Here is a 16,645-nt window from a genome sequence, read left to right as displayed (position 1 = left end):
AACTAACCACAATCAATGTTAGCAAGTAAAATTACAATTGATTTTTTAGCACATTAGGCTGGTCTTTACTCTGTATGGTAACATCAGGTAGGCTACACTTGCATACACATCCACATATATACCATATATACCACATATATCACATATATCACGTCCTAGAGTGTGTGTTCTGATATGGTCAGCAAAGCAGTCTCTACAGGACCTGGAGGGACGTTACCCTTCTGCAGCTTCTACATCCTTAAAAAAGAGCATGTCTTTATGTTCTTCAAGGGCAAATTAGCTGGCCTTTCCAACCTCATCCTAGTGTGTGTGTGTGTATATATATATCTCCAGCAGCCTCTTGGCACTCCCGACACACACATACACACACACCCTCTCGAGGTGAATTAGAAGTCACGGCGCGGGCCCATATTAACAAGGATCCGCTGTGGTCATTCGTGCTGTAAATTAAATTCTGTATCGATTCACAATTTCAATAGAACAAACCCTGGTGACAGGAATGTTTTTACCTCGTCCCCCCTCCCTGAACCCCATCACCAGGGGCTCAGAGGTGGCCGTGGCCGGCTATGGCTGCTGGAAAATGCTCAGCGACAGCTTTGCTGACCGGGTACAGGGGGCTAGAGCCCTTCTGGTTCTACAAGCAGCGTATAATGCAGAGGGGAAAACATTTAATCTCAACACAGAGCACTTTCTGCCTCTTTCTGTTTCTGTTCTGCGTGCAATACTGTCTCACTGCGCTTTCCCAGACACTTTCTCTTCAAGCCCGGCGGGACCTCGCCGCTGTACTGCACCACGTCGCCCGGCTACCCCCTGACCTCCAGCACGGTGTACTCGCCCCCGCCGCGGCCGCTGCCCCGCACCACCTTCTCCCGGCCCGCCTTCAGCCTGAAGAAGCCCTACAAGCACTGCAACTGGAAATGCGCCGCCCTCAGTGCCATCCTTATCTCCGTCACCCTGGTGTTCCTGCTGGCCTACTTTATCGGTGAGTCCTCACCCCATCATATTAACACCGCAAGGGCAGTTATTCCAGGAGTTTAGAGGGAGAAGTGCCGGTGTATTAACCCTTACAAATCACAGTTACAGTATAGCAGGTGGTAACAGGCATATTGAATTTTACCCAATATATTTTGTTATAACTGTGACACTGCTAATGAGGTTCGCACTGCACAGACAAGCCTTATTTACATTCCTGCCATGTGGAGAAAAAAAATATCCAATTATCTGAATTAATTTCACCCCGCTCTATTTTCTCAAACTTTGGATTTAGTTCCCTAAAATCTTGACGTTTGTGACTTTTATTTTTAAGAGAGCACTTATAAATGATGAGTTTCCTCAATTTTACCAAATTGAAAACCTCTAAAATACAACCAAGAGTAGGATGAATGATGGATGATCACAAGCCGTCAAACCAAACTGAACTGCGTGAATTTAGTGCACCAGAAGTGTCATAACGTTATCCAAAAGCAGTGTGTAAGACTGGTGGAGGAGAACATGCCAAGATGCATGAAAACTGTGATTAAAAACCAGGGTTATTCCACCAAATATTGATTTCTGAACTCTTAAAACTTTATGAATATGAACTTGTTTTCTTTAGCTCTCATCAGGATCGCCCCAGGAAAGGAAAAGCAAGAGTTAGCTCTGTTGCACAGGATAGGTTCATCAGAGTTATCAGCCTCAGAAAAACCACAAGTTAAGCCCAGAGTATTTTGAGGAGAGTATTTTGGTTTGTTTAACACCTGTAACTTATTATATTCCTAATGATTCCTTATGAGTTCCTTCATAAGCTGGTGACTTATCTCATATTATTTACCAAGCACCAATTTTTAACTTAGTATCTCAAACATATTGATATTCTGTGTCAAATAACTTTAATAATCTTTATTTTTTGACTTGGTATCGACAAGTAGACATATGATATCAAAATAACAGTTATCTTGTTGACTCCAGAAATTAACTTACTATGTCAAAATATAAATATAAATATAATACGTGTGTCTCAAAATATGCCTGTTTTCATAAACTTTGTGTATAAATATATTTGCATTTATTTAATTGTACATTTAATGCATTATAAATATTAACACTTTCTAATACATCATTTTAATCATAATAAAATCCAGATGTCATGATGCCAAACATGAATACTAAATCTGAAACCATACAAACTGCAGGCTTGTAAGGGTTAATGCTGGCTGTCTCACAGTAAAGTTCCTTCCTTTAAAGTATCTTGTCTTTAATTGAATGTGGCCTCCCAAAGAGCTGATAAGCTTGCAGATATACGCCTCATGTATCCTGTTTGGACAGGTAGTGTTTGTGATCTCTTATCAGTGTGTGTAAATGTGTGTGAGAGAGAGAGAGAGAGAGAGATTGTAAAGCTGCTATGCAGGGGTGCATGTTACGCTCTTACACACTTACACTCACTCTCTTTCTTGTGAGGGAAGAGGGAGTGTCAGATGAAAAGCCGAGTGAATGAATGAATGAGTGAGTGTGTGTGTGTGTGTGTGTGTGTGTGTGTGTGTGAGAGTGTGTTTTGGTTTCCAACCCACTGAGAGAGCCCAGATTCTTACCAACCAGAATCTGTCCTCTCTCTCTCTCTTTCTCTCTCTCTCTTTCTCTCTCTCTCTCTTCGATAAAGAAGTTCATCATATGGTTTGCATCAACATGTGTACCTGTTTAGCATATAAATGATCACAGTGTCGTGTTTGAAAGGGGATCCGAAATGAAACAAGATTTTGTGAAGCTGAAAAAAAAAAAAAAACAGGGGAAAAAACAAGTGTGAAGGAGCAGCGATGAGGAGACGGCCTCGTATCTTCCGCAGCAGTTTTCCATCAGCGGAGAGATAAATGGCTTTGGCTGTTCCGTCACTGAGAATAATATATAAGCATCGCAGCAGAATGATGATAAAAATATGTTAAAAAAAAATAAAAAAAAGCATAATTTGTGCTGGGGCCCCCTCTGGCTTAATGATGCCAAAGTGTTATTCTACTTTTTTTGCTTTATTTTCTCGTTTCATCTGTGATTTTCGATTTAATAAATCATTTCTTCATTTTCGGTGAATTGCCACTGTGGTTCGAAGCTTAAAATCCAAATTAAAATCTGCCGTTATATTTTCTAACCCCGCTATTAAAGAGAACAGATTCCAGATTGGAAGAGACGAGACGAGAGTGTTGCCGCCGGTTACTTAAGCTCACGGTAGCTGTGCTTAAAGTTGAGTGTCTGTGGCTGACTCCGGCTCTGACCTCACTAGGAGCTCGCCGAAGCCCACCAGGCTGATGGGGCTTAATTACCGCGTGTAATTACTCAACCCAAAAAATCAAGACCATCTCCCCACGCACCCTCGAGTAAACATGCAGGAAACCTTAGCTCGCCCTGAGAATCAAGAAATTCCAATCAAGAACAAGGGGCCACGTTTAATTAAAAGCTGATGAGAAAATATAGTTAATTTCAAGTGCAATTAATTATGGAGGCCTGTAATTGGAAACTCTAGCTGTGTTGTCTAATGAACCCAATTAAACCTCCTGACAGATGTTTTGACTCACAAGTGTGTACATGTGCATGTGTGTGTTGTGTGCGTACGCTTGTGTGTGTGTGTAAGTGTGTGCTTTTCTCGTGTTGTGGTTCACATGAAACGCTTCATTTAAGTGTTGGAGGGGGCTGGGGGCTGGGGGGGAAGAAGGGAAGGTGGGTTAAGGAAGTTGCGAGGCGTACGCCACACCATTTTCTCTGCGGTGGCATTCTCATTAAGAAGGTCGTTATGTCCTCCGCATCTGAAGGTCATCAGCTTCCCTCTGTGTTCATTTCTGCTCACGCTGGGCCCTCATCTCACTGCCCGACCACAACCCTCTATCAGTCACAACTCCCACACAGCCACATTCACTTTCTCGCTGTTGCTGCCGATGAAGTTCCAGCTTATCGCCTGTTCTTTTCAGCCTGCAGCTCCTCCAGAACCTTCTCTGGAGCTTCCTCCTACAGTATTGACCAGGAATGTCTTAAGGTAGAGATCTGGCTGTGAAATCCCATTCATACTAATGATATATTGATGTTTAAATTCGTATACATGACCTTGTTTACACTTTAAAATCAAAAAGTTGAGAAAACTTACAATTTTAAGGCAACTTACTGAGTTTTGAGGCCAACTCAATCCTTTAAATTTTGAAGAAAACCATAGTTGTGCCAAGTAGAAACGTGTTGAAACTTTACATTTTAAATCTCACTGATATTTATACAAACGTATATTGTAAGTTTTGCTGATTATCCTTTAGGATCAGCTAAAAAAAACTATATATATATATATATATATATATATATATATATATATATATATATAAAACTCAGCAACACAAAAGACAGTAACTTGCTCGTATAGCCTTCAACACTGAGACCAGGCAGTTCACTATAATATAACACACACATGCAGAATATAAATTCCAAGAGAAGCAGCAGAAGCAGTCTGTGGAGAATGACTACACATTGAAAGTGAGTGAGAGATAGAAAGACACGCCCAATATGCAAATCAATGCATGATCAACATCAGGTGAAAGCCCCTGCAGAATTGCTTAGTAGACCCCGTTTAACTAAAGACTCAGACTGAGCATGTGCAGTAGTTCATTGTAGTTTTGTAGGTTTGGCCTCAACTAGAGTTCAACTACTTTAATTTGTGTTTAAATTTAAAAATGACAATTAAGAAGAATCAGTTAATCAATCAATCAATAAATCAACCTTTATTTTCACTCGGGAAAAACATTAGGGATGACCTTTATTTACAATGTTACAGAGCATTTACAACATCAAAGGAATTTAAAATATTAAATAATAAATTAAAAATAATAAGAAATAAAATAGTAAAAAATACAAAAAAATATATATAAAAGAAGTACTAATTTTAAATCAACCTTTAATATATATAAATAAAAATATATGTAAAACAGAAAATTCTAAAATACCATATAAAAAAACTAATTGACACATAAAAGGTAAAAGAATTATAAAATATAAAATAAGTTAAAAAACAGTAAAAGTAAAGTAAAATGTTAAGAATAATACGAAATGATAAAATGAATAATATAACTAAGAACAAGAATGAAAATATAAAACATTAGAATAAAACAAATAAAAGTAAAAATAAATAAATAAAAATAAATTAAATTAATTAAAAATTAAAATAAGAAAAAGATAAACTAATAAAAAAAACATTTTAACAATCAAAGGCTTTCTGATGGTGATTAGGAACTAAAAGTTTAAAATGATTCAGTGATCCCAGTGAGCTGATCTTGAGCTGAGTGTTTCCTGTAGTGAATTCCAGCTCTCTGGTGCACTGTAGCTAAAAGCAACTCTAAGTTGTGTTTTTTTACAGTATAGGGTTTCTATTGGACATTGTATTTGTGGTTCAAAATGCTGTGATTTTGCATCTGATCCAAACAAGTCTGGAAGCTCACCAGAGCTGATGTGGACCCTAAAAGGCGGTCTAAATTTAGTTGTTTTCGTGCAATGCAGTTACTTTGAATGGCGTGTTTGGTAATGCTCCTTAAAGCAATGCTCCAAAAGCTTGTATTTTTGGGCAAGGCATGCAAAGGTCATTCGTTCAGTTTATATTCAAACTTGAATACAGATTTTTACAGCTGGCACTGCCTTGGGCATGTATTTACTAATATTCAGTGGATTGTTCACTATAGTGTTTTCCAAGTCAAGAATCTAGTTGAGAATCTATAGATCTATATCTAGAGCAAGAAACTGGCATCATCTGAAATTTAGAGAAGCTGGCTTGAGACATGGAGGTTGCAGGTTCAATCCCTCGGACTGGCAGGTAGTGAGGGTCGGAGGGAGTAAAAGAACATTTCAAATAGAGGCTGAATTGGGTACTTGGTGTTGGTTCTTAAAACAGTGTCTGCTAAAGTTTGTGTTTGTGGTGAAGGCATGGAAAGGTCATTAGTTCAGTTCACATACAGTGGTATATCTAAATTCAAACTTCATGAATATTTGGGTCTGAGCCCCAAGCTATTTACTTTGGGTAGATGCTGTAGATCTACATCTATAACTAATGGGTTGCCATGCCCTGTAGTTTAAAGAAGCTGGCTTGAAACCTGAAGGTCACAGGTTCAATTCCCTGGTCTGGCTGTTAGAGAAGAAGGAAGGGAGTGAAGAAACAGTGGCTTCTTGTCTGTCAACATTGAGTGAGGTTGAACACTGGCTGGGGTACTCATGGAAATGAGACATGAATTATTGGAGTTTGAGAGTTTGAGGTCTGTTATTGGATGGGGCATTCCATTTCTGAAGTTGTGCAGACATTCAAAACAAGCCTTGAGCACCGAGCATTCAAAACCACAGCAAAACAACAGTAATCGCCCCCTAAATCAGGCATTTAAATTGCTTGAAAGCGTGAATTCAGCTGTAACTGGAAATATCTGGGCAAAACTGTGCTAGACTGAGGTGCACGTGCCCAACCATGTGGATGGTTACCTCAGGTCATCATTACTCCTGCACCCCGACCTCCACCCCCCTTCGTGCTCCCCTTCCCCCTCGCACTTCTCAGGCAGCAGCAGCCTGCCAATTACACAGACACAGAGACAGCGCTGTGTATCTACTTCTTGTGTCAAGAATCAAAACATTGTGCCAGACTGAGGTGCACGTGCCCAACCATGTGGATGGTTACCTCGTGTTTACTCCTGCAATCCCCCCCACCCCCTTCGTGCTCCCCCTCCCCCTCGCACTTCTCAGGCAGCAGCAGCCTGTCACTTACATAGACACAGAGACAGCGCTGTGTATCTACTTTTTGTGTCAAGAATCAGAATATTGCAACAAGTGCAATAAGTGACATTGCACATCCTGCGATTTGACTATTGCGCATTTGCACATCGCAATGATGATGCTTAAACGATATATCGCGCAGCCCTAGTGCTACTAGCAAGAAATCACATCCACATTCAGTGCAGGAGACCATACATGCATATCCCACAGGTCAGTGCACCATTATATAGCTGTTTATGATTTTAATTCTAATCTGATGCTTCTGGAATACTGGCTTAGGTCATTGTTGTGGATGAAACTTTGGAATTTCAGGTTTATAAGCGTTTTCACGTTCTTAACTAGGCTTAAAAACTGTTTCACAACTGGAGGTTGGATTGTTTGCACAGGATTGGATTAGACAGTGATAGCCTTTGAGAAACATGGACATTTAATCAGAGAAAAGCGTGAGATTGCACTTCAGTGGTCAGCCACATCCTCGCCCAAGAAGAGAAAAGGAAGACAGTGTGAAGAAATCATTCTTTCTTGACTCCTTTCGGCTTGAGCTGGAAGAGGAAAGAAGTGAAAGATTGCTTGTGATATAGTAGCTGGTGTAGTTGCTGAGGATATGCTTTTTACTTGGTTTAATCCACACGCTAAGAATTGATGATCATCAGGGATTCAGCAGAAGACAGCTAGAAAACTAGGAAAAAAAATTACGTCATGAGGTTTGAAAAATTGGTGAGCCATTCATTCTCCAACCTCCCCATAGAGTCTGCGACCAAGAAGAAGTGTATTCCGTATTGTGTGGGCGTTAACGCAGTTGTGTGTGTCGCAGAGCACCCAACAAATCTCATTATCATTAGCAATCAATGAATTAATGAGAGGGGAAAATCTTTTCAAAAGCCACTCAATGGATTTAATTACCCACTAAGCACTACCTCACCACCAGCTATCTCTTCTTTGGAGTAGTGCAGCCATCCTTTCCCTTGACCACGCAATCTTCTCCTAGTTTTCAATCAGCTAGTGCTTCAAACAACTGCTTTCCGCTCTCTTGCACATCGCCTCGCATCTTTTCTCTTTCATATCAGCCACCATTGTTGCGGGTGGCAGTCCTGGTCCGTTATGAAAAGGCTCCACAGAAGCATGGCACCGGCCTCGCTCGCTGGCCTCTCCCCCCTGCGAGAGAGGTGTCAGAGTAATTAGACAGCTAATGAGAGGACAGAGAAATGCCTGCATTCAGCACATCATCCATTCAACTGTCTAAAAGGAATTAATTAGCCATATGCTTGCTAACGTCCATGCTGTCCGCTGTCTGATGGATGGCCGACGGCTGTCCGTTCCTGCCCTGAGAGCGTCTCTTATCTCTCTTCATTTCTTTCATATTCAGAGGTCCAACCTTATAGATGACCATTTAATTAATTTAATCCATCTGGAAAAAAAGGAATTCACCTGTATGTACTGTAGTTTATATCCCTGGGTTAAAAAACAAGCAACTTGATGAATGTGGTGTAATGCCTTAAGAACGTTTAGCTACAGGCCAGTGGTTCTTGTTTTTGATCATTCTTTCAATGCTACTAGCGAAGGCTAGGGTCATTTTTGTACTGAAACTGTTGGCCAAAAATAACTGGCCTAAAAGTTAGGTGTTTTACTAGACATTAAATTTATTCACTACTCATTAAATACAGTATTTTTTTTTTAAATAAAAACAAAATCCCCTATCCCCTAACTTACTAAATAAGGTTGTGCCAATCCTTACTTATTATTACTTAGTATTGGTAACAGTTCAGTTCTGGCTAAAACAGCTGGATCAACTTTTGGGAAAAAAAGAAAGAAAATTAAAATCTAATATGATATTTGATAATGTGATATGTCTATTGTATATTAAGGACAATAAAGTGTGACGGTTAAAAAAATATATATATAAAATAACGTTATATACAGTTTCCCATTTATGTAATTGCCCTTGCCTTAGACTGCATTTTCTTTTTAATAGAGATCTGTTTCCATACAGATAGTATAAAGAGTGTCCTCCATATAAATAACCCTCAATGTCATGAGTAAGTCTATATTGGCTGTAAAAATATAGTATTGTTGTCAGTAGATACAAATCAGTAGTCAGTAGCCAGTCCAGAATGGCATAGACAGTAACGAACAGTACCGGTACTTTAATTTTTAGTATCCAGAACTTATTATTCTAGATCTAGATTCTAGATTGTGTAGAATAAGTAGTAATTGACTCCATTTTTATATTTTTTCATTGTGTCTTAAGATCAAATATATATTTAAGATACACTTACAATGGCACAAACAACAATTTTGGAGCATTTGTGCCATAAAAAAAAAAGAATAAAAATTATTAGTTTAGTATCGACTGGTGTGTTCCAGATTGTTATCGATCGAGCCGTTTCTTTGAAAACCTTGCTTTGAAAAGTTTATGTCTAGAAAGTCTTTGTACACATTAGAGTTCATGATCCCATCAGTGATCACAGCCCCAGACTTTGACATTTACTCTATTGTGATTTACAGAACACAATCAGAGTCTGCTGTTAGTTTGAGGTTTTGCTAAAAAAAAGTGTTTCTCACTGAAAAAAAGGATCATTTTGTTAAACATGTTATTGGTTATGTCCAAATACTTTTTCGGGGGGGCACTGTAGATCCTGTCATCCTTGAACAAACAACCTTTGATGGAAATTGACTGTTCAACAGTCCAAATACAGCTCTGGAAAAAAATAAGAGACCACTTCAGTTTCTGAATCAGTTTCTCTGATTTTGCTATGTATAGGTATATGTTTGAGTAAAATGAACATTGTTGTTTTATTCTATAAACTACAGACAACATTTCTCCCAAATTTCAAATAAAAATATTGTCATTTAGAGCATTTATTTGCAGAAAATGAGAAATAGCTGAAATAACATGATGCAGATGTAGATGCAGAGCTTTCAGACCTTAAATAATGCAAAGAAAACAAGTTCATATTCATAAAGAGTTTTAAGAGTTCAGAAATCAATATTTGGTGGAATAACACTGGTTTTTCATGCATCTTGGCATGTTTTTCTCCACCAGTCTTACAAACTGCTTTTGGATAGCTTTATGCAAGAATTCAAGAAGTTCAGTTTGGTTTGATGGCTTGTGATCATCCATTTTCCTCTTGATTGTATTCCAGAGGTTTTCAGTTTTGTAAAATCAAGGAAACTCATCGTTTTTAAGTCTTACTTTTTGTCAAGGATCTTGACTGGTCATTTGATTTGTCCACTAGTTGGTGCTAAAAATAATAATAATAATAATAAGTAAAATGTATAAAATTAGCTGTCTTCTCTCTATTTGATTTGGACCGTGTATTTCAGAGGGAGCTGTGTTTTGCTACTTTGCTGCCGGGCTTCCCTGTTGGGAGAGAACACAGGGCGTGAGTACAGGATTGCTGGCATGAGCAGTGTGGTAATGGCCCTTTCGCTCCCTCTCTGGACTACAGGAGCAGTTTGCTCCAGTGTTCCGCTCGCTAATTGGCGCGTGCCGCTCTGCTGCGTGCTTTGCCAAGACAGGGAGCAGAAAGCAGAATGCCTGGGTCCAAACTGCGGTTTGAAGATGGCCGGCGCGTAGCTCCAGCAGGTCACCGCGTGTCTCCGCAACACCGGGCTTTTTTCATGCCAGGTGGAGCCTCATTAAAAAGCCACCTAGCTTAGCTAGCTTAGTCTTCTCACACCTTGCCTTCCTTCCAAGCCTCGTTCAGATTGCCGGTGTGCCAGCGGAGGGAACGCCAAGAGTCAAGGAGCCAAGGAGCGTGATAGAGTTCAGAACACGTTTTAGAAGCCTTTTTTCCTTTCATTTCTGGGCTCTCCTCGAGCATTCTGCATGGCGCAGATACCAGGGGCCGGCCCCCGAAGGCTATGATAACGTGGCTGGCTTATGGTGAGCAGGGGTGGGTTGAGGGTTGAGGGCTGGTGAGTCATTTTCCATTAACGGGGAGAGTGCGAGGAGAGTGTGAGGAGAGATGGGGGGCTGAGCGAGGGATCCTATAGAGGAGTGATTACTCTGATGCCTGGAATGACACGCGGCCCCCCGACGCCGTTTGATGTGACTGTCCTGCCCGGGCCGGGCTCGCGCGCCGACTCCGCGCCCAAACTTTTTTGCCTGTTGACAGAGAGCAACAAATCAATGAGACTGAGAATGAGAATGAGAAGGCAAGAGAACGAGAGAGCGAGATGGAAAGAGAGGGAACGAAGGAGGCATGCACTACCCAAGCTTGACAAATCCTGCCATCTGTCTCCGAGTTCTCTGCCATAGTCAGCTCCAGTTGTGTGAAGCGACCCGATCGTTTGCATTTATATTGTCTCACAAGACAGTCTTGACTTTTTCCTCTCCTCCCCGTATTTACTTTCGCACAAAAAAAGGGAAAATAAAAAAAAGGGAAAAAGAACACAATACAGAAATCCGCGCTCGTCGGCGGGAATGCCGAAATCTGCTGGAATGCAATCAGCAAAATGCACTGTGCAATTTCTCAAATAGCTATTGATTCAGTAAGCCAGAGCCGAGCACTCCCAGCCGCCGTGGCAGCCTCTATCAAAGGCCTCATCATTTTTTTGGGGGCCAGATTTTCGAGCAGCTTGTGAATGGTGGAGAATTAAAGCGGGGTGTAGCTATCTAATATGACTGTAATTAATGGACGAGTGTGCACTGGGGAGCGGAGCTGTGCTTTTCCATTTATCACCACTAGTTTGATCTGCAGTCTGTCAGCTCAGCGTTAGGCCCGTTTAAACTGCCAATTTGAGGCTAACGCTGACGCCAAGGCAAGCACATCTTCCTGCACACGGTCTTAGGGATCATTGATTTTAAAGCATCTAAAGAAGGGCCAGTGGATATCATAGCAAAGGGCGCAACGAGGCGAATTACGCTAATCTCTTTGTTTTTCTTCAGGAGTGAACGGGAACTGCGGGACGGTTCCCCTTCAGCAAACAGTGCTGCCAACCAATCAGTCTCAGCTCAGTGAAGCGTCTTTCATTTGGGTTCATTATTAATGACACAGTGTTACTACCAGGCCTTGCCTGTCTTCTGCACATTAATGCATGTACTGAAGATTCCCTGTGTGTGCTGCTCCGGCTGGGTTCTACTTTATTGTATTTACAGCAACTATTAATGTGCTTACGTCTTTATGAAGAAGCCTGTTTAAGCGATGGACTGCCACCCTGTTCCAGGGTTGTGCCCAAAGGTTCTAGATAGGCTTAGGACCCGCCTGAACACAGAGCAGGAAGAGGCTGGAGCAGACTGAGCAGCTCTTTCCAATTTAATCAAATATTTTGTTTCAAATTAAAAAAAAGTAATTAGCAAAGCAGTATAAGCAGTTTTGAATTTTTATCTTAATTTATTGTCACATTTGTCTTCTTTTTATGTTTTTTGCTGATCTTAAAATGTATCTGATTATATTTGAGGTATATTGTATTAATCTATCTAGAAATACAAAAATAGAAAAAATAAATATTCTAAAAATAGAAGAAAACAAATAATAGGAAAAAAAGAAAAAATATTAGAAATTTCATGGGAATCTAGTGAAAGGGCTGTTTTTTTTTTGTTTGTTTTTTTAGAATAGCTCATCTTAATGTTTGTCAGATTCAGATGATTAAAAATATTTTATGCATTAAATATTTACATTTTATATAGTGCAATGTTAATTAAACTGGGACAGTGTGCACATAATAAGCATTCCTAAGACTGAAGGCTCCAAACAAAATAGCTTCCATGAATCCTTTATTCGGAGGCCTGTACTCTTTCTCTTGCCGTTTTCGTTTCCTTGTGCTCTTTCATCTTAAAAACAGCAGAACATAATCGTTTGAGTGGCCTGTCACTCGCGCAAATCAAGATTGATTTGAGCGTTTGAGAATTACAGCAGCTCTAGCGTTTCTTTTCTCCGAATGCTGTGACACCAGAATAAATCATTCGTTTATACTCTCTTTCACCTTTGTCAAGACAAGATATTTGCTGTGCTGCAAAACAAATACGTTCTCTCTTTGCTCTGATATCGAGTGGAGCGGAAAACTAATTTTGCCTGGGAATTGTCACTACAGGTTGTCGGGAGGCCGTGCTGGGGGAAGGTGCTTGGGTGAATGGAAGCCAAATGCGTGTTGATGAATGAAAATGAGAATTATGGAATGTGAGGGGTGTAAAAGAGAGCACAAGGACATGTGTCGGCTCAGTTTTAGAGACATACTATACCCACTTGCCCTTAACTGTTCGTTTAAATCTTCTTCAAATTTCACACGTTAACATTCGTGGTAGTGCCTGGTGGTTTATACCAACCAACATGAGCTTTGAAGCACAAGCAGAACCAAGTAAGGAAGGGCCTCATGCTTTTTCCTGGCTTGTGTTTTTTTTTTTTTTTTTTTTTTTTTCTGTAACTTTGCTGACCAAAGGGTATCCGGGATAGGCTTCTGCCCGGCTAAGCTGGTTGTGTCTATTCTCTCTCTGGTGATCCATCATGGTGGGCCCCTCCTCCTCAGTCTCCAGCTCCATTGCTGCTCATCCCAAAGGTTGCTCCTTTTGTTGACCTTGTGAAATATCGGCGTGGCTTCTGGTTGCGCGAACACATTCATCCCCGCCTGTGTACTCTTCCTGCTGACTTGATCGTTTCCTTGTCTCCGCCGCGTCGGGGAGGGTGCGGAGGAGGGTTATTAGTAAGGTAATTGGAATGAGAAGAATGGAGCTCCCCCAGGGGCTTTGGCTCTTCTGTCTGCTGGTGGTTACAACACTTCTTTTGCCCCAGAGGGCTGGGGGGGGGGGGGGGTTGCAGGGGGTTGCAGGGGGTTTACAGCTCTTTTGGCTTCTTGCCAGTGCTCTGTCAGCATGCAAACTTTTTTAACTATTTCACTAGTACGTTTTTTAAGCAATATTCTGTGATTAATCACAATAAAAAAAAAAAACGTAATGTACAGTGTGCATTGTAAACTGGATAGAGTAATCTTTTTTACTGGGTTACTTATGAGATTTAATCCATATTAAACATACATTTTGAACTAAACAGTAGTGACTGTGTGTTTACATCACTTAATAAAACAGCTAATATATAACTGTAAAGAATGAATCATAGGAAGAAAATTATTAATTTACGTTAAAATTAAATGAATGTGTTAAAATTTCCACATTAATCACAAGCATTGATAGGGCCATATGATTATTATTATTATTTTTTTTTTTTTAGCAATTCCAATTTTTATGAGGCTTTTTTTGTTATATTTTGGATTTTTAGATTTTTAATACTGCTGGCAGGTGATTAAAAAATAATAATAATCAAATTAATTACATGCTCTGTGATTAATTACTCTAAATTAATCACATATAATCACATTCATCATCGAAGTTTTTTAAACTGTACAATTAAATAGAATTTTGTCTGAATGGATGAATGAATGAATGAATGAAAGAATAACTGTCATACACTTTAAAGCTCCCTCTAATGAACACTAGTCACTAAGGGATTCTGTAAATACTGTACATCTCTTATTTAACTAGACTAATTGTATAGTTTGATGTTCCGTTATTCACCTAAAAATTAGAAAAGAACTATGGAAGATGCTCACACATGCCAGAGGTTATTTTCAGGTGATTTTAGGCTACTTTAATACGTCTTAAATAGTAAATTCACTCTAATATGTATATTTTTTTTAACATTAATAACTGACATATGTTGCTTTGTAATAATATGATATATAGCGCTGCTTAAAATCTTTTAAAATCAGATCTGGTATAGTGGCACAAGAGGGACCCAAGTTGCTCAATATTTGGCAGGTGGTGCTAATGTTTTGGCTGATCGGTGTATAGATGAATGGATAAATGGATGGAATTGTTCAATTCTAAGGGGATTTTTATTTTATTTTCTTTTTAAACATAAAGAGCCTATGATGACGTGTGTCGCAGTTTCTTTAAAAAGCTGTGTAAATATATATGTATGTATATATATATATATATATATATATATATATATATATATATGTTTTTTGTACAATATATATATACTGAGCACCCTGAGAGCATCACACGACAGTGTGTGAATCTGTGTTCGTTCATTTGACCTTAAATCATAGTCTTTGAAATATAGCTCCTTTTGCAAGTGTACTTTTTGCTTTTACTGATCTTTTCCAACCGTTTAATTTAATTTAAAGTCTTTAATTAAATGTTTTACATTCCATAGAAATAGTTCTGATAGTAGTTCTGATACTAGATTGCCAGAACAAACTGTTAAAGTACAAGTTATGAAATTGTTCTTTCATTTACATATGTTACATCAATATTTTAACCTAAAATAATTACAGTCATGTTCCCACAATAAGAAACAAACCCACTGCTCAATTTTGAATTTAGGAAACATTGAGAAATGTGTCTGGGCTCCTTTGGGTTTAGAATGATTTTAGACCATATCAAACATCAGCTGTCATTTTTTTTTTAATTCACTATTTTTCCTGGAATAATTTTAAGAATCTTTGGCACATCTGCAGTTTTGCTGGTTTCTAGTCTAATATTGCACATTATGATGGTCATTTCACAGCATTTCACACTTCTTTTTAAATACAGAAAGCACACTAATGCTGCTAAGAATGGGAACTAATTACGCTCATTATGATGTTATGCTCAGTGGTAGCACTCGAATGCACTCATTGTTAGCTTCAGTATTGTGTGGATGAACAATGCTTCGCTGCATACATTTGATGCTAACTCCAGATACGCACTCTTGTCTTGCAGCCATGCACTTGTTTGGGCTGAACTGGCACTTGCAGCCCATACAGAGGCAGATGTACCAGCTGGCCGAGGACAACACCAGTGGCCTGTCCTTACCCACAGACCTGGGCCTGCCCCCGCTGGGCAACACTGGGCTGGAGCTACCTGACCGGAGGGGCAAAGATGACGGTATGGGCAAATTTTATGTAGCTACTAGAAGTGGAAAAAATTGAAGAATTAAGAATTAAGAAACCACTTCAGTTTCTGAATCTGAGTTTCTCTGATTTGGCTATTTATAGGTTTATGTTTGAGTAAAATATAACATTGTGGTTTTATTCTATAAATTCTCCCAAACTCCAAATAAAATAAATGGTCATTTAGAGCATTTATTTGCAGAAAATGAGAAATAGCTAAAATAGCAAAGAAGATGCAGAACTTTCAGACCTCAAACAATGCAAAGAAAAAAACAAGTTCATATTCATAAAGTTTTAAGAGTTCAGAAATCAATATTTGGTGGAGTAACCCTGGTTTTTAATCACAGTTTTCATGCATCTTGGCTTGTTCTCCTCCACTAGTCTTTTACACTGCTTTTGGATAACTTTATGTCACTCCTGGTGCAAAAATCAAGCGGTTCAGCTTGGTTTGATGGCTTATAATTATCCATCTTCCTCTTGATTGTATTTTCAATTTAGTAACATGATAGATCATTTTTAAGTGGTCTCTAATTTTTTTCCAGAGCTGTATATTGATCTTGATAATGTTTTAGAAAATGCTAGTCTTGGCAGAATCCTATGAGATTTCGATAAATAACTACATTAATTGTATATTAACTTTTTTGTAAGTGTTTGTGTTGATTGTGGTGTTATCTTTCAATGATCCAGTCGATGTTGTGGCTTACACTGTATAATCCTGCCACAGTTATTATTTAGCTTGGCTTGTATCTGATTCGTTTTTATATTCCGTTTGAATCACTGGGGCTAAGCATCATACTTGAGATGCTGCAAAAGAAAAAAAAAACATTAATTACTTTGAATTATCTACTTTAAAAACTTGATTTTTAAAATAAACAAACAAAGTCTAATTTCGATCAGATAAACATGTGAGGAATTATTAAATACCAAACCAATCCTAGGTGCTGAGCTGCGTAACTGCTTTTCAGATTAAAGCCAATAGATTTCTGCACAAAACGCACCTAATGTTTCTTCCTCCTGATGCTCATGG

At 39.1% G+C, this 16,645-nt stretch overlaps 1 protein-coding gene across 11 annotated transcripts in view; it reads left to right on the top strand.

Annotated features, from left to right (window-relative positions):
- tenm4 (teneurin transmembrane protein 4) overlaps positions 1 to 16,645 on the top strand; it is a 332,448-nt gene that overhangs the window by 171,764 nt on the left and 144,039 nt on the right. For all 11 annotated transcript variants that reach the window (XM_049467313.1, XM_049467314.1, XM_049467315.1 and 8 more), the window contains 2 exons: positions 747 to 982; positions 15,449 to 15,613. In XM_049467313.1, the coding sequence (XP_049323270.1) occupies positions 747 to 982; positions 15,449 to 15,613 (401 nt within the window). The remainder of the gene's footprint in view (positions 1 to 746; positions 983 to 15,448; positions 15,614 to 16,645) is intronic.

Source organism: Astyanax mexicanus, chromosome 18 (assembly GCF_023375975.1).
Source record: "Astyanax mexicanus isolate ESR-SI-001 chromosome 18, AstMex3_surface, whole genome shotgun sequence".
NCBI classification, from domain to species: Eukaryota; Metazoa; Chordata; class Actinopteri; order Characiformes; family Acestrorhamphidae; genus Astyanax; species Astyanax mexicanus.
Note: the sequence above shows the minus strand (reverse complement) of the source record. Positions and strands in the feature narration are given on the sequence as shown.